Raw genomic sequence first — 18,956 nt, 5'->3', positions numbered from 1 at the left:
TCCCAAGGAGACTTCCTAGCATCAATCGACATCAGGGATGCTTATCTCCACGTGCCGATTGCACCAGAACATCAGCGCTTCCTGCGTTTTGCCATCGGAGACGAACACCTTCAGTTCGTGGCACTGCCTTTTGGCCTGGCGACAGCCCCACGGGTCTTCACCAAGGTCATGGCAGCAGTGGTGGCAGTCCTACACACTCAGGGACACTCGGTGATCCCTTACTTAGACGATCTTCTAGTCAAAGCCCCCTCTCGGGTGGCATGCCAACACAGCCTGAACATTGCTCTGGAGACTCTCCAGAGATTCGGGTGGATCATCAATTTCCCAAAGTCAAATTTGACACCGACCCAATCGCTAACATACCTCGGGATGGAGTTTCATACTCTCTCAGCGATAGTGAAGCTCCCGCTGGACAAACAGCGTTCACTACAGACAGGGGTGCAATCTCTTCTTCGAGCCCAGTCGCACCCCTTGAGGCGCCTCATGCACTTCCTGGGGAAGATGGTGGCAGCAATGGAGGCAGTTCCATTTGCGCAGTTTCATCTGCGTCCACTCCAATGGGACATTCTCCGCAAATGGGACAGGAGGTCGACGTCCCTAGACAGGAACGTCTCTCTTTCTCGGGCAGCCAAAGCCTCTCTTCAGTGGTGGCTTCTTCCCACTTCCCTGTCGAAAGGGAAATCCTTCCTGCCCCCATCCTGGGCTGTGGTCACGACGGACGCGAGTCTGTCAGGGTGGGGAGCGGTCTTCCTCCACCACAGGGCTCAGGGAACCTGGACTCAGACAGAGTCCTCCCTTCAGATCAATGTTCTGGAGATAAGGGCAGTGTATCTAGCCTTAAAGGCGTTCCAGCTGTGGCTGGAAGGCAGGCAGATCCGAATTCAGTCGGACAACGCCACGGCGGTGGCGTACATCAACCACCAAGGCGGCACACGCAGTCGTCAAGCCTTCCAAGAAGTTCGGCGGATTCTGCTGTGGGTGGAAGCCACAGCCTCCACCATCTCCGCAGTTCACATCCCGGGCGTAGAAAACTGGGAAGCAGATTTTCTCAGTCGCCAGGGCATGGACGCAGGGGAATGGTCTCTTCACCCGGACGTGTTTCAAGAGATCTGTTGCCGCTGGGGAACGCCAGACGTCGACCTAATGGCGTCCCGGCACAACAACAAAGTCCCGGCATTCATGGCACGGTCTCAAGATCACAGAGCTCTGGCGGCAGACGCATTAGTTCAGGATTGGTCGCAGTTTCGACTGCCCTATGTATTTCCCCCTCTGGCGATGCTGCCCAGAGTTTTACGCAAGATCAGGTCCGACTGCCGCCGCGCCATCCTCATCGCCCCAGACTGGCCGAGGAGGTCGTGGTACCCGGATCTGTGGCATCTCACGGTGGGTCAACCATGGGCACTACCAGACCGACCAGACTTGCTGTCTCAAGGGCCTTTTTTTCCATCTGAATTCTGCGGCCCTCAACCTGACTGTGTGGCCATTGAGTCCTGGATCCTAGCGTCTTCAGGGTTATCTCAGGATGTCATTGCCACCATGAGACAGGCCGGGAAACCAACGTCCGCCAAGATCTATCACAGGACGTGGAGGATCTTCTTATCCTGGTGCTCTGATCAGGGTTTTACTCCCTGGCCGTTTGCCTTGCCCACTTTTCTGTCTTTCCTTCAATCCGGATTAGACAAGGGTTTGTCTCTCGGCTCTCTCAAGGGACAGGTATCGGCGCTTTCCGTGTTTTTTCAAAAGCGTCTAGCCAGGCTTCCGCAGGTACGCACGTTCCTGCAGGGGGTTTGCCACATAGTACCACCTTACAAGCGTCCGCTAGAACCCTGGGATCTTAACAGGGTGCTAACGGCTCTTCAGAAACCACCTTTCGAGCCGATGAGGGATGTTTCTCTTTCACGCCTTTCGCAGAAGGTGGTCTTCCTAGTGGCAGTCACATCACTTCGGAGAGTGTCTGAGCTAGCAGCGCTGTCATGCAAAGCCCCCTTCCTGGTGTTTCACCAGGATAAGGTGGTTCTGCGTCCGGTCCCGGATTTTCTCCCTAAGGTGGTATCCCCCTTTCATCTCAATCAGGATATCTCCTTACCTTCTTTTCTTCAGCGCTCTATTGGGAGACCCAGACGATTGGGGTATAGCTACTGCCCTCTGGAGGCCACACAAAGCACTACATTAAAAGTGCAAGGCCCCTCCCCCTCTGGCTATACCCCCCCCGTGGTATCACGGGTTCTCCAGTTTTAGCTTTGTGTGCGAAGGAGGTCAGACATTCCATGCATAGCTCCACAGATTTTAGTCAGCAGTAGCTGCTGACTATTTCGGATGGAAGAAAAGAGGACACATATAGTGTCCCCAGCATGCTCCCTTCTCACCCCTGGATGGTGTTGTAAGGTTGAGGTACCTATTGCTGGTACAGGGCTGGAGCCTGACATGCTGTTTTCCTTCCACATCCCCTTGTAGGGCTCTGTGGAAGTGGGATCCTGCCGGCCTCTCAGCTCTGATGCCGGGCTCCATCCACAGACCCATTAGAACCTGATGGAGACGGAGCAGGAGTACGATCAGGGACAGGCCCTGCATCATACAGGTACTCTGTGTCCCCGGCAGGCACAGACACACTCCGGGCTGGCTGGGTGTTGTAGTGCGCCGGGGACCGCAACGTGGAGTTGGTGTCCCTACAGATTACTGGGGGATTGTTTGTGTTTGGGAACGCAGCGCCGACCCCCTCTGGACCGGGCGGCGCTGCTGTGACTTGTGGTGCGCCGGGGATCCGCCGTCCGCGCTTTTACGGCGGCGGCGGTTATAAATTTAGTCCCCGGCTTTTTGGGCCTAGGACGCCGGCAGCTCCGTTTCGTTCCCGCCCCCACCCTGTCATTCAGGGTAGGGGAGAGACGCTGTTCGCTAGCAGCGACGAGGGCTGGAGCCTGATTTACATGCTCCAGCCCTCTCACTTGGCACAGAGGGAAGCAGGCTTCCCGCTCTTGGCCAGGAACGCCCAGGGCCCGCCCCCCTTCTCTCTCAGGACGCCGGCAGCCATTACATGCAGTCTGGCTGGAGGAAGGACGCAAGGCTCTGGGAGACCTGGACTAGGGGCTATCTGGCGACCACACACCCGCTTTTTAAGCGGGCGGTAAGCGATTTTTCTGTGCTGGTCCCTCTAGTGCCTCACTGTGTATCGGTGTACTGTGTAGAATATAGAGATATTGTATTTCTTGCACTGTGAGGTCGCTTCTGGCTGCATCTCCCAGATCACTCTGTGGAAGCAACAACATGCCATCCTCAAAACGCAAGGCTGCCACGGCTAGGGCTGTGTATACTGCGTGTGCTGCATGTGGGGCTAATCTACCAGCAGGCTCCGATGACCCCCATTGTGTGCAATGCTCAGATCCGGTGCTGCTTCGCCAGCCGGAGTCAGGAGAGGTAGTGACCCAGGCTGAGACGCCTGTAAGTCCTGCCCCGGTGACAGGGACGGACTTTGCAGTTTTTGCAGATAATATGTCTGTATCTATGGCAAAAATCCTTGAAACCTTGCAATCTATGCATGGGGCTCAGTCTCTGGGCACGGAGAGGCCTCTGTCCTCAGGTCCCCCTTACTTGGAATGTATCCAGCCCACAGGGGGGTCCCCGGCTTCACAGGCCGAGGATTATGACTCAGATGATGGCCCCAGCCACCCTAAGCGAGCTCGCTGGGAAAGACCCTCGACGTCTTCACACTGCTCAGGGTCTCAGCGCAATCAGTCTCCCTGTGATGTGTCGGATGAGAGTGATCAGGAATCCACTCCTGGAACCCCTCTCAACCTGGATACCCCGGATGGGGATGCCATGGTAAACGACCTTATCTCAGCCATCAATAGGCTGTTGGATATTTCTCCCCCAGCCCCTTCAGCAGAAGAGGCGGCTGCGGAGCAGGAAAAGTTTCGTTTCCTTTATCCCAAGCGTAAATTGAGTGCTTTGTTAGATCACTCTGACTTCAGAGAATCAATCCAGAAGCACGACGCTCACCCAGAAAGGCGTTTCTCTAAACGATCTAAAGATACGCGTTTCCCTTTCCCCCCTGAGGTGGTCAAGCGCTGGACACAGTGTCCAAAGGTAGACCCCCCGATTTCCAAACTTGCAGCTAGATCCATAGTTGCAGTGGAGGATGGCGCTTCACTTAAAGATGCCAATGACAGACAGATGGACCTTTGGTTAAAATCTGTCTATGAAGCTATCGGCGCGTCGTTTGCTCCGGCATTCGCAGCCGTATGGGCACTCCAGGCTATTTCAGCTGGCTTAGCAAAAGTGGATGCTATCATGCATCCAGCAGTGCCGCAAGTGGCGCACCTTACCACGCAGATGTCGGCGTTTGCGTCTTACGCTATCAATGCGGTCCTAGAATCTACCAGTCGCACCTCAATGGCGTCCGCCAATTCGGTAGTTTTGCGCAGAGCCTTGTGGTTAAAGGACTGGAAAGCAGATGCTGGTTCCAAAAAATGTTTAACCAGTTTGCCTTTGTCTAGAGATAGACTGTTTGGCGAGCCATTGGCTGACATCATTAAGCAGTCCAAGGGTAAAGACTCCTCTTTACCACAACCCAGAACATCCAAACCTCAGCAGAAAAAGTGGCAGCAGAGGTTTCAGTCCTTTCGAGGTTCGGGCAAGACACCGTTTACCTCGTCCAAAGGGACTCAGAGGACGCAAAGAAACTCAGATTCGTGGCGGACTCACACACGCCCCAAGAAAGCAAATGGTGGTACCGCTTCCAAAGCGGCTACCTCATGACTTCCAGCCCCCCCCCTCCGCATCGCCGGTCGGGGGCAGGCTCTCCCGCTTTTCCGGCATTTGGATGTCACAGGTCAAAGACCGGTGGGTGACGGACATTTTGTCTCGCGGGTACAGAATCGAGTTCAATTCTCGTCCTCCAGCTCGGTTCTACAGAACCTCCCCACTTCCAGACCGAGCAGATGCTCTGCTGCAGGCGGTGGATTCCCTAAGAGCGGAAGGAGTGATTATCCCAGTCCCTCCTCAGGAACAAGGGCAAGGATTTTACTCCAATCTCTTTGTGGTTCCAAAAAAGGACGGCTCGTTCCGTCCTGTTCTGGACCTAAAACGGCTCAACAAACATGTGCACGCCAGGAGGTTCCGGATGGAAACCCTCCGCTCTGTCATTGCCTCAATGTCCAGAGGAGACTTCCTTGCCTCAATAGACATCAAAGATGCTTATCTCCACGTGCCAATTGCTACAGAACATCAACGTTTTCTACGTTTTGTGATAGGAGACGACCATTTTCAGTTCGTAGCTCTTCCATTTGGTCTGGCGACAGCCCCACGGGTCTTCACCAAGGTCATGGCGGCGGTGGTAGCAGTCTTGCACTCTCAGGGACACTCGGTGATCCCTTACCTAGACGACTTATTGGTCAAAGCTCCCTCTCAGGAGGCATGTCAGCACAGCCTGAATGCTACGCTGGAGACTCTACAGTCTTTCGGATGGATCATCAACTTTCCAAAGTCGATCCTATCACCGACTCAGTCACTAACGTATCTTGGCATGGAGTTTCATACTCTAGCAGCGATAGTGAAGCTTCCGCTGGACAAGCAGCGGTCACTACAGACAGGGGTGCAATCTCTTCTGCAGGGCCAGTTGCATCCCTTGCGGCGCCTCATGCATTTCCTAGGGAAGATGGTGGCAGCCATGGAAGCAGTTCCCTTTGCGCAGTTTCATCTGCGCCCACTTCAATGGGACATTCTCCGCCAATGGGACGGGAAGTCAACGTCCCTGGACAGGAAAGTCTCGCTTTCCCAGACGGCCAAAGACTCTCTACAATGGTGGCTCCTTCCCACCTCATTGTCTCAGGGAAGATCCTTCCTGCCCCCATCCTGGGCAGTAGTCACGACAGATGCGAGTCTGTCAGGGTGGGGAGCAGTATTTCTCCACCACAGGGCTCAGGGGACGTGGACTCCGCAGGAGTCCACCCTTCAGATCAATGTTCTGGAGATCAGAGCAGTGTATCTTGCTCTACTGGCCTTCCAACAGTGGCTGGAAGGAAAGCAGATCCGAATCCAATCGGACAACTCCACAGCGGTAGCATACATCAACCACCAAGGAGGGACGCGCAGTCGGCAAGCCTTCCAAGAAGTCCGGCGCATTCTAATGTGGGTGGAGGACAGAGCATCCACCATATCCGCGGTTCACATTCCAGGCGTAGAAAACTGGGAAGCAGACTTCCTCAGTCGCCAGGGCATGGACGCAGGGGAATGGTCCCTTCACCCGGACGTGTTTCAGGAAATCTGTCGCCGCTGGGGAGTGCCGGACGTCGACCTAATGGCATCCCGGCACAACAACAAGGTCCCGGCATTCATGGCGAGGTCGCGCGATCAAAGAGCTCTGGCGGCAGACGCCTTGGTTCAAGATTGGTCGCAGTTTCAGCTCCCATACGTGTTTTCCGCCTCTGGCGCTCTTGCCCAGAGTGCTACGCAAGATCAGATCCGAGTGCAGCCGCGTCATACTCGTCGCTCCAGACTGGCCGAGGAGGTCGTGGTATCCGGATCTGTGGCATCTCACGATCGGTCGACCGTGGTCACTGCCAGACCGACCAGACTTACTGTCCCAAGGGCCGTTTTTCCATCAGAATTCTGCGGCCCTGAACCTGACTGTGTGGCCATTGAGTCCTGGATCCTAGCATCTGCTGGATTATCTCAGGGAGTCGTTGCCACAATGAGACAAGCTAGAAAGTCGAATTCGGCTAAGATCTACCACAGAACGTGGAAGATTTTCTTGTCCTGGTGCTCTGCTCAGGGAGTGTCTCCCTGGCCATTTGCATTGCCCAAGTTTCTTTCCTTTCTGCAATCGGGGTTAGAAAAGGGCTTGTCGCTCAGCTCCCTTAAAGGGCAAGTTTCGGCACTATCCGTGTTTTTTCAGAAGCGTCTAGCACGTCTTCCTAAGGTGCGCACGTTCCTGCAGGGGGTCTGTCATATTGTGCCCCCGTACAAGCGACCGTTAGATCCATGGGATCTGAACAGGGTACTAGTTGCTCTCCAGAAGCCGCCCTTCGAGCCTCTGAAGGAAGTTTCCTTTTCTCGGCTGTCGCAGAAAGTGGCGTTTCTTGTTGCGATCACATCGCTTCGGCGAGTGTCTGAGCTGGCAGCTCTGTCATCTAAGGCTCCCTTCCTGGTGTTCCACCAGGACAAGGTTGTGCTGCGCCCCATTCCGGAGTTTCTTCCTAAGGTCGTATCCTCTTTTCATCTTAATCAGGATATTTCCTTGCCTTCTTTTTGCCCTCATCCGGTTCACCGGTATGAAAAGGCCTTACGTTTGCTAGATCTGGTGAGAGCACTCAGAATCTACATTTCCCGCACGGCGCCCATACGCCGTGCCGATGCACTTTTCGTCCTTGTCGCTGGTCCGCGCAAGGGGTTGCAGGCTTCTAAAGCCACCCTGGCTCGATGGATCAAAGAACCAATTCTAGAGGCCTACCGTTCTGCGGGGCTTCCGGTTCCTTCAGGGCTAAAAGCCCACTCCACCAGAGCCGTGGGTGCGTCCTGGGCATTACGCCACCAGGCTTCGGCTCAACAGGTGTGCCAGGCAGCTACCTGGTCCAGTCTGCACACTTTCACCAAGCATTATCAGGTGCATACCTATGCTTCGGCGGATGCCAGCTTAGGTAGAAGAGTCCTGCAGGCGGCAGTGACACCCCCGTAGGGGAGGGCTGTTTTGCAGCTCTAACATGAGGTATTTATTTACCCACCCAGGGACAGCTTTTGGACGTCCCAATCGTCTGGGTCTCCCAATAGAGCGCTGAAGAAGAAGGGAATTTTGTTACTTACCGTAAATTCCTTTTCTTCTAGCTCTTATTGGGAGACCCAGCACCCGCCCTGTTGTCCTTCGGGATGTTTTTTTTTGTTGTTTGCGGGTACACATGTTGTTCATGTTGAACGGTTTTTCAGTTCTCCGATGTTATTCGGAGTTAATTTGTTTAAACCAGTTATTGGCTTCCTCCTTCTTGCTTTGGCACTAAAACTGGAGAACCCGTGATACCACGGGGGGGGTATAGCCAGAGGGGGAGGGGCCTTGCACTTTTAATGTAGTGCTTTGTGTGGCCTCCAGAGGGCAGTAGCTATACCCCAATCGTCTGGGTCTCCCAATAAGAGCTAGAAGAAAAGGAATTTACGGTAAGTAACAAAATTCCCTTCTTTGTCCCAATCCAGTTCACCAATGTGAAAAGGATTTGCACTTGTTAGATCTCGTGAGAGCACTCCGACTCTACATTTCTCGTACGGCGCCCCTGCGCCGTTCTGATGCGCTCTTTGTCCTTGTCGCTGGCCAGCGTAAGGGGTCGCAGGCTTCCAAGTCAACCTTGGCTCGGTGGATCAAGGAACCGATTCTTGAAGCCTACCGTTCTTCTGGGCTTCCGATTCCTTCAGGGCTGAAAGCCCATTCTACCAGGGCCGTGGGGGCGTCCTGGGCATTGCGGCACCGGGCTACGGCTCAGCAGGTGTGTCAGGCGGCTACCTGGTCGAGTCTGCACACTTTCACGAAACACTATCAGGTGCATACCTATGCTTCGGCAGATGCCAGTCTAGGTAGGCGAGTCCTTCTGGCGGCGGTTGCCCACCTGTAGGAGGGGGCCGTTTTACGGCTATTTTTATCGGGGTATTCTTTTACCCACCCAGGGACTGCTCTTGGACGTCCCAATTGTCTGGGTCTCCCAATGGAGCGACAAAGAAGGGAATTTTGTTTAGTTACCGTAAATTCCTTTTCTTCTAGCTCCAATTGGGAGACCCAGCACCCGCCCCTGTTCCCTTCGGGCTGTTGTTCTTTGTGTACACATGTTGTTCATGTTGAATTGTTCTTGGTTCATGGTTTCAGTTCTCCGAACATCCTTCGGATTGAATTTACCTTAGACCAATTTATAAGTTCCTCCTTCCTGCTTTGGCACCAAAACTGATGGGCCCGTGATGCACGGGAGGGTGTATAGGCAGAGGGGAGGGGTTACACTTTTTAAAGTGTAATACTTTGTGTGGCCTCCGGAGGCAGTAGCTATACACCCAATTGTCTGGGTCTCCCAATAGGAGCTAGAAGAAAAGGAATTTACGGTAAGTAAACAAAATTCCCTTCTTTTTACATGACACCCAAAAAACTAAAGTTTTATTTTTCTTATTCTACACGCATGCTCCGTTATTTTTTTTTTAAATATATATAAAAAATTATATATATATATATATATATATATATATATATATATATATATATATATATAATATTAAAATATAATAATAATAATTTATTATTTCTTTGTCGCTCCATTGGGAGACCCAGACAATTGGGTGTATAGCTATTGCCTCTGGAGGCCACACAAAGTATTACACTTAAAAGTGTAAGGCCCCTCCCCTTCTGGCTATACACCCCCAGTGGGATCACTGGCTCACCAGTTTTGTGCTTTGTGCGAAGGAGGCAACACATCCACGCATAGCTCCACTTTTTAGTCAGCAGCAGCTGCTGACTATGTCGGATGGAAGAAAAGAGGACACATATAGTGTCCCCAGCATGCTCCCTTCTCACCCCACTGTATGTCGGAGGTGTTTGTAAGGTTGAGGTACCCATTGCGGGTACGGCGGCAGGAGCCCACATGCTGATTCCTTCCCCATCCCTTTTTACAGGGCTCTGGGTGAAGTGGGATTTACCGGTCTCCAGGCACTGAGACCCTGCTCCATCTACAGCCCCTGGAGAAGATGCTGGATGGAGCGGAGTACATCAGGGACATGGCCCTGCTTCCTCAAGGTACTCTGTGTCCCCGTGCATTTGGCGCTCACACCGCAGCATGCTGGGTGTTGTAGTGCGCCGGGGGACATCAGCGCTGCGGCGCCTGTGCCATAGCCTCATTCAGCTTAGCTGAAGCAGGCACACTTATGGGACTCGGCCGCGCCGGCCGCTGGGACTGCGGCACGGCTGGCACTTGTAGTGCGCCGGGGACTTCAGCGCGGCCTGCGCTTTTACGGCGGCCGCGCTGATAACTACAGTCCCCGGCTTTTGCGGCCTGCTTCCGTTCGTTCCCGCCCCCAGACCTGCCAGTCAGGAGAGGGGCGGGACGCTGCCCACGTCTAGGACTCGGGCGCGCCGGCCGCTGGAACAGCGGCGCGGCTGGCACTTGTAGTGCGCCGGGGACTTCAGCGCGGCCCGCGCTTTTACGGCGGCCGCGCTGATAACTCGAGTCCCCGGCTTTTGCGGCCTGCTTTAGTTCGTTCCCGCCCCCAGACCTGCCAGTCAGGAGAGGGGCGGGACGCTGGCCACTTCTAGGGCGGTCGCGCCGGCCGCTGGGACTGCGGCGCGGCTGGCACTTGTGGTGCGCCGGGGACTTCAGCGCGGCCCGCGCTTTTACGGCGGCCGCGCTGTTAACTCGAGTCCCCGGCTTCTGGGCCTAGTCTCCCTTCGTTACCGCCCACAGCCCTGACAGTCAGGGTAGGGGCGTGACGCTGCAAGAGCAGAGCTGAGAGCTGGAGTATGTTTTGCATACTCCACCCCTCTCACTGTGTGCAATTCCCGCACTTTCTCAGGCACGCCCACGGCTTCCTTCTCTACAAGGACACCGGCAGCCATTAGTGTCAGTTTCTGTACGATACAGAGACAAGTGTGGAAGACCCTGGCATTCTGATAGTCACACAATCGCTGTAACAGGCGTTAAGCAGCACCTGTGGTGCTAACCCCACTAGTGCAGAAGTGCACTTATAGATATGCTTGTACTATATACATTGCACTGTTTGGTCGCACGTTGTATATACCCTCCTGGATTATGCGGAGGAGTTATCAGCATATTCTCTGTGTAAAACAAAGGTGCAGAACCACATGTTTTTCTATACAGCTGGTACAGCATGTACGGCTATACGGCCGGCAGGTACATAGACTCCCATTGTATGCACTAATGGCCAGGGGATGAGGACGGTGTCTGCAGTATTTACTGACAGTTTTTCTGAGACTATGGCTATGATACTAGAAGCCTAGCAGTCCGGACATGTCTCTCACAAGATGGGCACTGTTGAATCATTGATCCATGGCCCCCCTCAGTGTGAATAACTAACAGCTCCGGGAATGTCACACGCATCCCAGAGTCACGGCTCTGCACGGACGTCAGTCCCAGACAGCCTAAGTGGGCTCGCTATGAGCGGCCTCGGTTTCATCAGGGTCCTAACAGAAGGACTCGCTGTGTAATGAGGCGGAAGTAGCGGCTCAGGATTCTGATCCTGAGACCGCTCTCAATCTGGATACACCTGATTGTGACGCCATAGTAAATAATCTTATAGCGTCCATCTATAGAATGTGGGTTATTTCTCACAACTCCTCCAGTGGAGGAGTCAGCTTCACGTATTTTTCTGGACCACTCTGCCTTCAGAGAGGCAGTCCAGGAACACCACGCTTATCCAGATATGCGCTTCTCCAAACGGCTTAGGATACACGCTATCCCTGTCCCCTGACTTGGTCAAGGACTGGACCCAATGTCCCGAGCGGCATCCTCCAATCTCCAGGCTTGTAGCTAGATCCATAGTTGCAGTGGGAGATGGAACTGCAAACTCAAAGATGCCACTGACAGACAGATGGATCTCTGGTCGAAAGCCATCTATGAGGCTGTCGGCGCACCGTTGGCTCCGGCATTCTCTCCCTTGGGGCACTCCAAGCTATTTCAGCTTGTCTTACACAGATTGACACGGTTACACGTACATCTGTGCCGCAGGTGGCATCCTTAACCTCTCAAATGTCTGCATTTGTTTCTTACGCGATTCAGGTTGTCCTGGACTCTGCGAACCGTGCGGCGGTAGCCTCCGCTACTCCGTGTTTTTAAGCAGAGCCTGGTCTGCTCGTTAAGTGAATGGAAGGCAGATTCTGCTTCCAAAAAAGGTTGCCTAACCAGTTGCCTTTTTCTGCTGACCGACTGTTTGGTGAGCGTTGGATGTAACCATCAAACAGTCCAGGGGTAAGGATTCATCCTTTCCTCAGCCCGGACACAACAAACCCCAACAGAGCAAGAGGCAGTCGGGGTTTTCGGCCTTTTCGAGGCTCGGGCAGGTCCCATTTTTCCTCGTCCAAGGTGGACTCAAAAGGATCAGAGGAGCTAAGATTCTTAGCGGGCTCAGTCTCGCCCAAAAAAGCGACAGTCGGAAAACCCGCTTCCAAGGCGGCTTCCTCATGACTTGCGGCCTCGGTCCGTAGCAGGCTCTCCCGCCTTGGCGATATTTAGCTGCCATAGGTCAATGACCATTGAGTGTGAGACATTCTGTCTCACGGGTACAGGATAGAGCTCACTTCTCGTCCTCCAACTCGATTCTTCAGAATTTCTCCACCTCCCAGCCGGGCCGCTGCTCTTCTGCAAACAGGGTGCACTCTATAGGCAGAAAGAGTGATGACCCCCGTTCCTCTTCAGGAACAAGGTCACGGTTTTTACCCCAAATTCTTTGCGGTACCTATAACAACGGGCCGTTCCGTCCCGTTCTGGATCTAAAAATGCTCAGCAAGCTCGTGGACACCAGGCGGTTCCGGATGGAATCCCTCCGCCATGTCATCGCCTCAAGGTCCCAAGGATATTTCCTAGCATCATTAGGCATCAAGGATGCTTATCCACACGTGCCGATTGATCCAGAGCACTAGCGTTTCTACGCTTCGTTATAGGAGACGAACACCCTCTGTTCGTAGCTCTACCTTCCGGCTAGCGACAGTCCAACTGGTCTTCGCCAAGGTCAGGGCAGCAGTAGTCACAGTCCTGCACTCTCAGGGTCACTCTGTGGTCCCGTATTTAGACGATCTACTTGTCAAGGCACTCTCTTAGGAAACATGCCAACACTGCCCGAACGTTGCGCTGGAGACTCTCTAGAGTTTTGGGTGGATCATCAACTTTTTAAAGTCAGATCCGACCCCGACCCTATCGATAACATATCTAGGCATAGAGTTTCTTACTCTCTCAGCGATAGTGAAGCTGCCGCTAGACAAACAGCATTCACTACGGGCTGCAAGCTCTTCTTTAAGAACCAGTCGCACACATTGACACGCCTCATGCACTTCCTACGTAAGATGGTAGCAATGGAGGCAGTTCCTTTCGCGCAGTTTTACTGCGTCCACTACAATGGGACATTCTCCGCCAATGGGACGAGGAGTCGACGTCCCTCAACAGAGTCGTCGTTCTTCTCAGGCGGCCAAGGAATCTCTACGGTGGTGGCTTCTTCTCACCTCTTGGTCAAAAAGAAGGTCCTTCCTATCCCCGTCCTGGGCGATAGTTACGACAGACGCGAGTCTATCAGGGTGGGGAGCAGTTTTTCTCCACTACAGCGCTCAGGGTACGTGGACTCAGCAAGAGTCCACTCTTCAGATCAATGTTCTTGAACACAGAGCAGTGTATCTTGCCCTACAATCCTTCCAACAGCGGCTGAAAAGCAAGCATATCCGACTTCAGTCGGACAGCTCCACAGCGGTGGCATACATCAACCACCAAGGAAGAACGCGCAACCGGCAAGCCTTCCAGGAAGTCCGGCAGGTTCTGATGTGGGTGGAAGACACGGCATCCACCATATCCACAATTCATCCCAAGTGTGGAAACTAGGAAGCTGACTTCCTAAGTCGCTGAGGTGTGGCCGAAAGAGTATGGTCTCCTCACCCGGACGGGTTTCAGGAGATCTGGCGCCGCTGACAGAGGCCGGACGTCGATCTAATGGCGTCACGGCACAACAACAATGTGCCAGCTTCATGGCACGGTTTCACAATCATCGAGCTCTGGCGGCAAACGCCTTAGTTCAGCATTGGTCGCAGTTCCAGCTACCTTAGGTGCCACCTCTGGCATTGTTGCCCAGAGTACTGCGCTAGATCAAGACCGACTGCGGCCGCACCATCCTCGTCGCTACAAATTGGCCGAGGATGTGTGGTACTCGGTTTTGTGGTGCCTCACGGTAGGCTAACCGGGGGCACTACCAGACCAATCAGACTGGCTGTCTCAAGGGCCATTCTTCCATTTGGATTCTACGGCCCTCAACCGGATGGTGTGGCATTGAGTCCTGGAACCTAGTGTCGTCAGGATTACCTCAGGACGTGGTTGCCACCATGAGACAGGCTAGCATACCAACGTCCGCCAAGATTGACCACAGGACGTGGAAGATGTTCTTATCTCGGTGCTCGGCGCAGGGTGTTTCTCCCTGGCCGGTTGCATCGTCTATGTTTCCTTCCTTCCTGCAATCTAGGTAGGAAAATGGGTTGTCGCTCAGTTCCCTTTAGGGACAAGTCTCAGCGCTATCTGTATTTTTTCAGAAACGACGACTTCCTCAGGTACGCACGTTCCTACGGGGAGTTTGTCTTCTCAGCACTCCGTACAAGCGGCCGTTAGAGCCCTGAGATCTGAACAAGGTTCTAATTGCTCTCCAGATGCCGCCTTTCGAGCCTTTGAAGGATGTCTCCCTTCCCGTTTTTCACGGGAAGTGGCCTTCTAGTAACGGTCTCGTCTCTTAGGAGAGTTTCCGAGCTAGCAACGCTCTCATACAAACTCCCTTCCTGGTCCTTCACCAGGACAGGGTAGTTCTGCGTCCGGTTCCGGAATTTCTCCCTAAGGTGGTATCCCATTTTCATATCAATCAGGATATCACCTCACCTTCTTTGTGTCCTCGTCCAGTCCATCAATTTCAGAAAGATTTGCATCTGTTGGTTCTGGTGAGAGCACTCAGGTTCTACTTCCCGCATGGCGCTCCTGCGCCACCCGGATGCACTCTTTGTCCTTGTCGCTGGTCGGCGTAAACAGTCGCAAGCTTCCAGATCCACCCTTGCTCGGGGGCTCGAGGCACCAATTCTTGAAACCTACAGTTCTACTGGGCTTCTGGTTCTCTCAAGGCCGAAGGCCCATTCTACCAGAGCCGTGGGTGCATCCTGGGCATTACGGCACCAGGCTACGGCTCAGCAGGTGTGTCAGGCACCCACCTGGTCGAGTCTACTTACTTTTACCAAGCATTATCAGATGCATACCTACGCTTCGGCAGACGCCAGCCTAGGTAGATAAGTCATTCGGGCGGCGGTTGGCCACCTGTAGGAGAGGGCCGTTTGACGGCCCTATCATGAGGTATTCTTTTACCCACCCAGGGATTGCTTTTGGACATCCCAATTGTCTGGGTCTCCCAATGGAGCGACAAAGAAGAAGGGAATTTTGTTTACTTACCGTAAATTCCTTTTCTTCTAGCTCCAATTGGGAGACCCAGCACCCGCCCTGTTTTCTCGGGGTTTTTCTGTTTTTTCGGGTACACATGTTGTTCATGTGGTATGGTTCAGTTCTCCGATGTTTCCTCGGATTGAATTGGTCTTTAAACCAGTTATTGGCTTTCCTCCTTCTTGCTTTGGCACTAAAACTGGTGAGCCAGTGATCCCACTGGGGGTGTATAGCCAGAAGGGGAGGGGCCTTACACTTTTAAGTGTAATACTTTGTGTGGCCTCCAGAGGCAATAGCTATACACCCAATTGTCTGGGTCTCCCAATTGGAGCTAGAAGAAAAGGAATTTACGGTAAGTAAACAAAATTCCCTTCTTTTCCGGATTGTTTGGCGCACTTTTTTTTTCCCCCAAAAAATATGTCTTACAAAATGGATATGGCTTACCGGGGCGGGGTCATAGGAGACAGGGTTACAGCATGCGCTCAGGGGTGTCGCGGTATGCGCCGCTGATCTTCAGGCAGGCTGCGGGGTGTCACAGGACGGGGTGTCTCTGCGGTGGGTGCATTGAGCTGACTACAGGCTCCATTGAATCACCCGTGGTTGACGTGATGAACTTAAGAAAATGGCTGCGGCGCGTGCGTAGTGATGCAATGGAGTCTCGGCTCTGCGCCATTTTCTTGAAGTCCATCTTGTCAACCGTGAGCAATTCAATTTAGCCCGCAGTCAGCTCAATGCACCCACTGCCGAAACTCTCCGTCCTGTGACACCCCCACAGCCCGCCCACAGATCAATGGTGCATGCGGCTACACCCCCGAGCGCGTCCTCTGACCCCGCTGCACCACTGCCACCCCGGTAAACCATATCCGGGGGATTCAACAGAGCCCACAGTCAGAAGATGACCGCTGCTGACAGTCGCTGGGATCAGTGATGATGCGGAGGCCGAGAGCACTGAGATAATGGGGGGCGGAAGTAATGCCGTTCATGGCCACCTATCTCCACTGTACCTGGGTATCAGCGGGACTAATAATGCATTTTCCTTGTGTCTTGCCCAGGTGGCTTCTGGCATAGTGGCCTCATTGAGAAGAACCTGATTGATTACTTTGTCCCGTTCCTGCCACTTGAGTTCCGTCACGTGAAGAAATGTGTCTTGGCGGAGCTCAGACTTCGGGGTTTTCACGAGGACGAGACGTTGGCATCTCAGGTCGCTCAGGAGATGACTTATTTGCCGAAAGAAAGAAAACTGTTTTCTGACAAAGGCTGTAAAACCGTATCGACCAAGCTGGACTTCATGCTTTAGGTGCACCAACGCGAGGCCGCCCGAGGGGTGCAGTCAACACCGGTTGTGCCACCAACACTTCTCTCTCCATTCCGTTATTGATGGCAGCAATCGAGGAGGTTTCTGTTCACATTGAATGACTTTTGTATCTACAGATCTCAGGAAAACACTAGACTTGCCGTGGGCATCACTGACTACCATTTGCTTGTTTTGTTTGTCAGGTATTAATGAGCTATTGAAGGGTCCTTTGTTGCCCCTTTGGACTGGTGGCAGAAGGATTCATCTGCCCTGGTGAATGCACTTAGCTAAGGCGCTGAAGGAGCAGAAGAGACAAGTTCCTTATCCTTTCCCAGCCCATGTGTAGGACATACAGAGACCACTACTTAAAGGGGGTTCCCATCAGACATTTACGGCATACCCATTCGTTATGCCATTAATATGTGTGATATAGGGGGGCACTTTATGGTGGCTGTGAATGAAGAGGTGACGCTCTCTGTATTCCTATGAAAGCCGCAAAAATAGAGTAAGCGTGCTCAACTGTTTGGGGGATTCCCATAGACATGAACGGAGAGAGCATTTATGTGCAGTCACTTCTCCATTCACAGCACCACCAGCCAGTATTAAGGGGTCAAAGCTCCCCCGTACTGAAGATAGGTGGGATCCATATTGATAGCCTAAATGTCTTCAGATCCACAGTGGGTGAGTGGGCACAGGAGTGATCTGGCATCAATAGCCACTAATTTATACACAGCACTACAATTTAGTGGCCAGCATGATCTTCTTGTCTACGAATGGACTTGTGCAGTCAGGATGGCGGGATTTATCGGGTAGTGCGGCTTTATTTTTTTATGGGTTTGCTGCACTTTTTATCACTTTTATGGAAGCATTGCATAGCACCCCTTCTTTTTGTATTTGATAAGGCAAAATGGATACATTTCATCTTGTCATTTACATTCGTGGCACCCTTAACAATCAATGCATATACAGACCAGATCTAACAAAAACGACCCTCTGCGATCTATAATAGAGCGGATTCCTCATAGAGCACCTCTCCCCCCTTTAGTAACTCCTTAGGACCCAGAGGACCAGGCCCCTTTAGGTTGCACTCCTGGTGGCACGTCTTGTGTGGATCAATGTGATTATTGCACGACATTCGTTGTTGCTGCATTTGGATCATGTTTTAGCAAAATATCAGTAATTTTGAAAAATGTAGAGGAAATTTTGATGTATGCGTAATGGGGGATTTCTCCGGATTTTTGGATGCTGCACATCTCTACTGAAAAGCAAGAAAAAGTTTGAAAATTAGGACACTTTTTCTACAGGATAAACTTGTTTTAGAGACTTTTTTTTTTTTTTTTTTTTTTTTTATATACACACACCCTTCTTTTCATTAACTACTACAAAAATAGTATGTGGCAATGTAATATATATATATATATATATATATATATATATATATAATATATACACACACACACACACACACACACACACAAAGCGGAGAATTTTAGATTTCCCATATAGCAGATTTGTAATTGATAGGGGCGAAAAAATAAATTTTATATATATACACACACACTTTGTATATCATATATTTATATGAATGTGTGTATATATAATGAAGGGAATTTTGTTTACTTACCGTAAATTCCTTTTCTTCTAGCTCTAATTGGGAGACCCAGACAATTGGGGTGTATAGGCTATGCCTCCGGAGGCCGCACAAAGTATTACACTCAAAAGTGTTAAGCCCCTCCCCTTCTGCCTATACACTTTCCCGTGCTCCCACGGGCTCCTCAGTTTTATTGCTTTGTGCGAAGGAGGCAGACCTGCACACATAGCTCCACAGATTGGTCAGCAGCAGCTGCTGACCAGGTCGGATGGAAGAAAAGTGGGCCCATAACAGGGCCCCCAGCATGCTCCCTTCTCACCCCACTCTTGTCGGTGGTGTTGTTAAGGTTGAGGTATCCATTGCGGGTACGGAGGCTGGAGCCCACATGCTGTTTTCCTTCCTCATCCCCCTCAGGGCTCTGGGCGAAGTGGGATCCTATCGGTCTCCAGGCACTGAGACCGGGCTTCATCCACAACTCCTGAGGAGACTGCTGGATAGGAGCCGGGTATCGTTCAGGGACATGGCCCTGCTACTTGAAGGTACTCTGTATCCCTGTGGGGACCGCGCACGGCAACACCTCAGCTTTGCTGGGTGTGCTAGTGCACCGGGGACCGCGGCGCTGACCGGGTTAAACTGTGCCATTACACACTCAGCGTCGCTGAGTGTGTTTATATGTAGGGGCTACCGCGCTAACCGCCGCTGCCATGGAAAACTGCGGCGCGGCTGGGACTTGTAGTTTGCCGGGGACTTCGGCGCCGGCCGCGCTTTTACGGCGGCCACGCTTATACTCGAGTCCCCGGCTTTCTTGCGGCCTAGTTTCCTTTTCTCCCGCCCCCAGCCCTGACAGGCAGGGGAAGGGCGGGACGCTGCACGGAACGAGCAGCACTGAGGGCTGGAGTATGATTTCCATTCTCCACCCCCCTCACTGTGCACAGTGTGA

The 18,956-nt window shown here is 52.6% G+C and overlaps 1 protein-coding gene across 3 annotated transcripts in view; it reads left to right on the top strand.

Moving 5' to 3' along the window:
* The window catches only part of LOC142251688 (torsin-1B-like), a 31,503-nt gene that overhangs the window by 9,996 nt on the left and 2,551 nt on the right, over positions 1-18,956 (top strand). For 2 of the 3 annotated variants that reach the window (XM_075324723.1, XM_075324722.1), the window contains exon 5: positions 16,184-18,120. The exons of the other annotated variant lie outside the window; for it this stretch is intronic. In XM_075324723.1, the coding sequence (XP_075180838.1) occupies positions 16,184-16,428 (245 nt within the window). In that variant the 3' untranslated portion in view covers positions 16,429-18,120. Of the gene's footprint in view, positions 1-16,183; positions 18,121-18,956 lie in introns of those variants that run through there. 3 annotated transcript variants of the gene reach the window in all.

This window comes from Anomaloglossus baeobatrachus, chromosome 9, assembly GCF_048569485.1.
Source record: "Anomaloglossus baeobatrachus isolate aAnoBae1 chromosome 9, aAnoBae1.hap1, whole genome shotgun sequence".
Taxonomy (NCBI): Eukaryota; Metazoa; Chordata; class Amphibia; order Anura; family Aromobatidae; genus Anomaloglossus; species Anomaloglossus baeobatrachus.
This window is presented reverse-complemented; position numbering and strand designations above follow the sequence as displayed.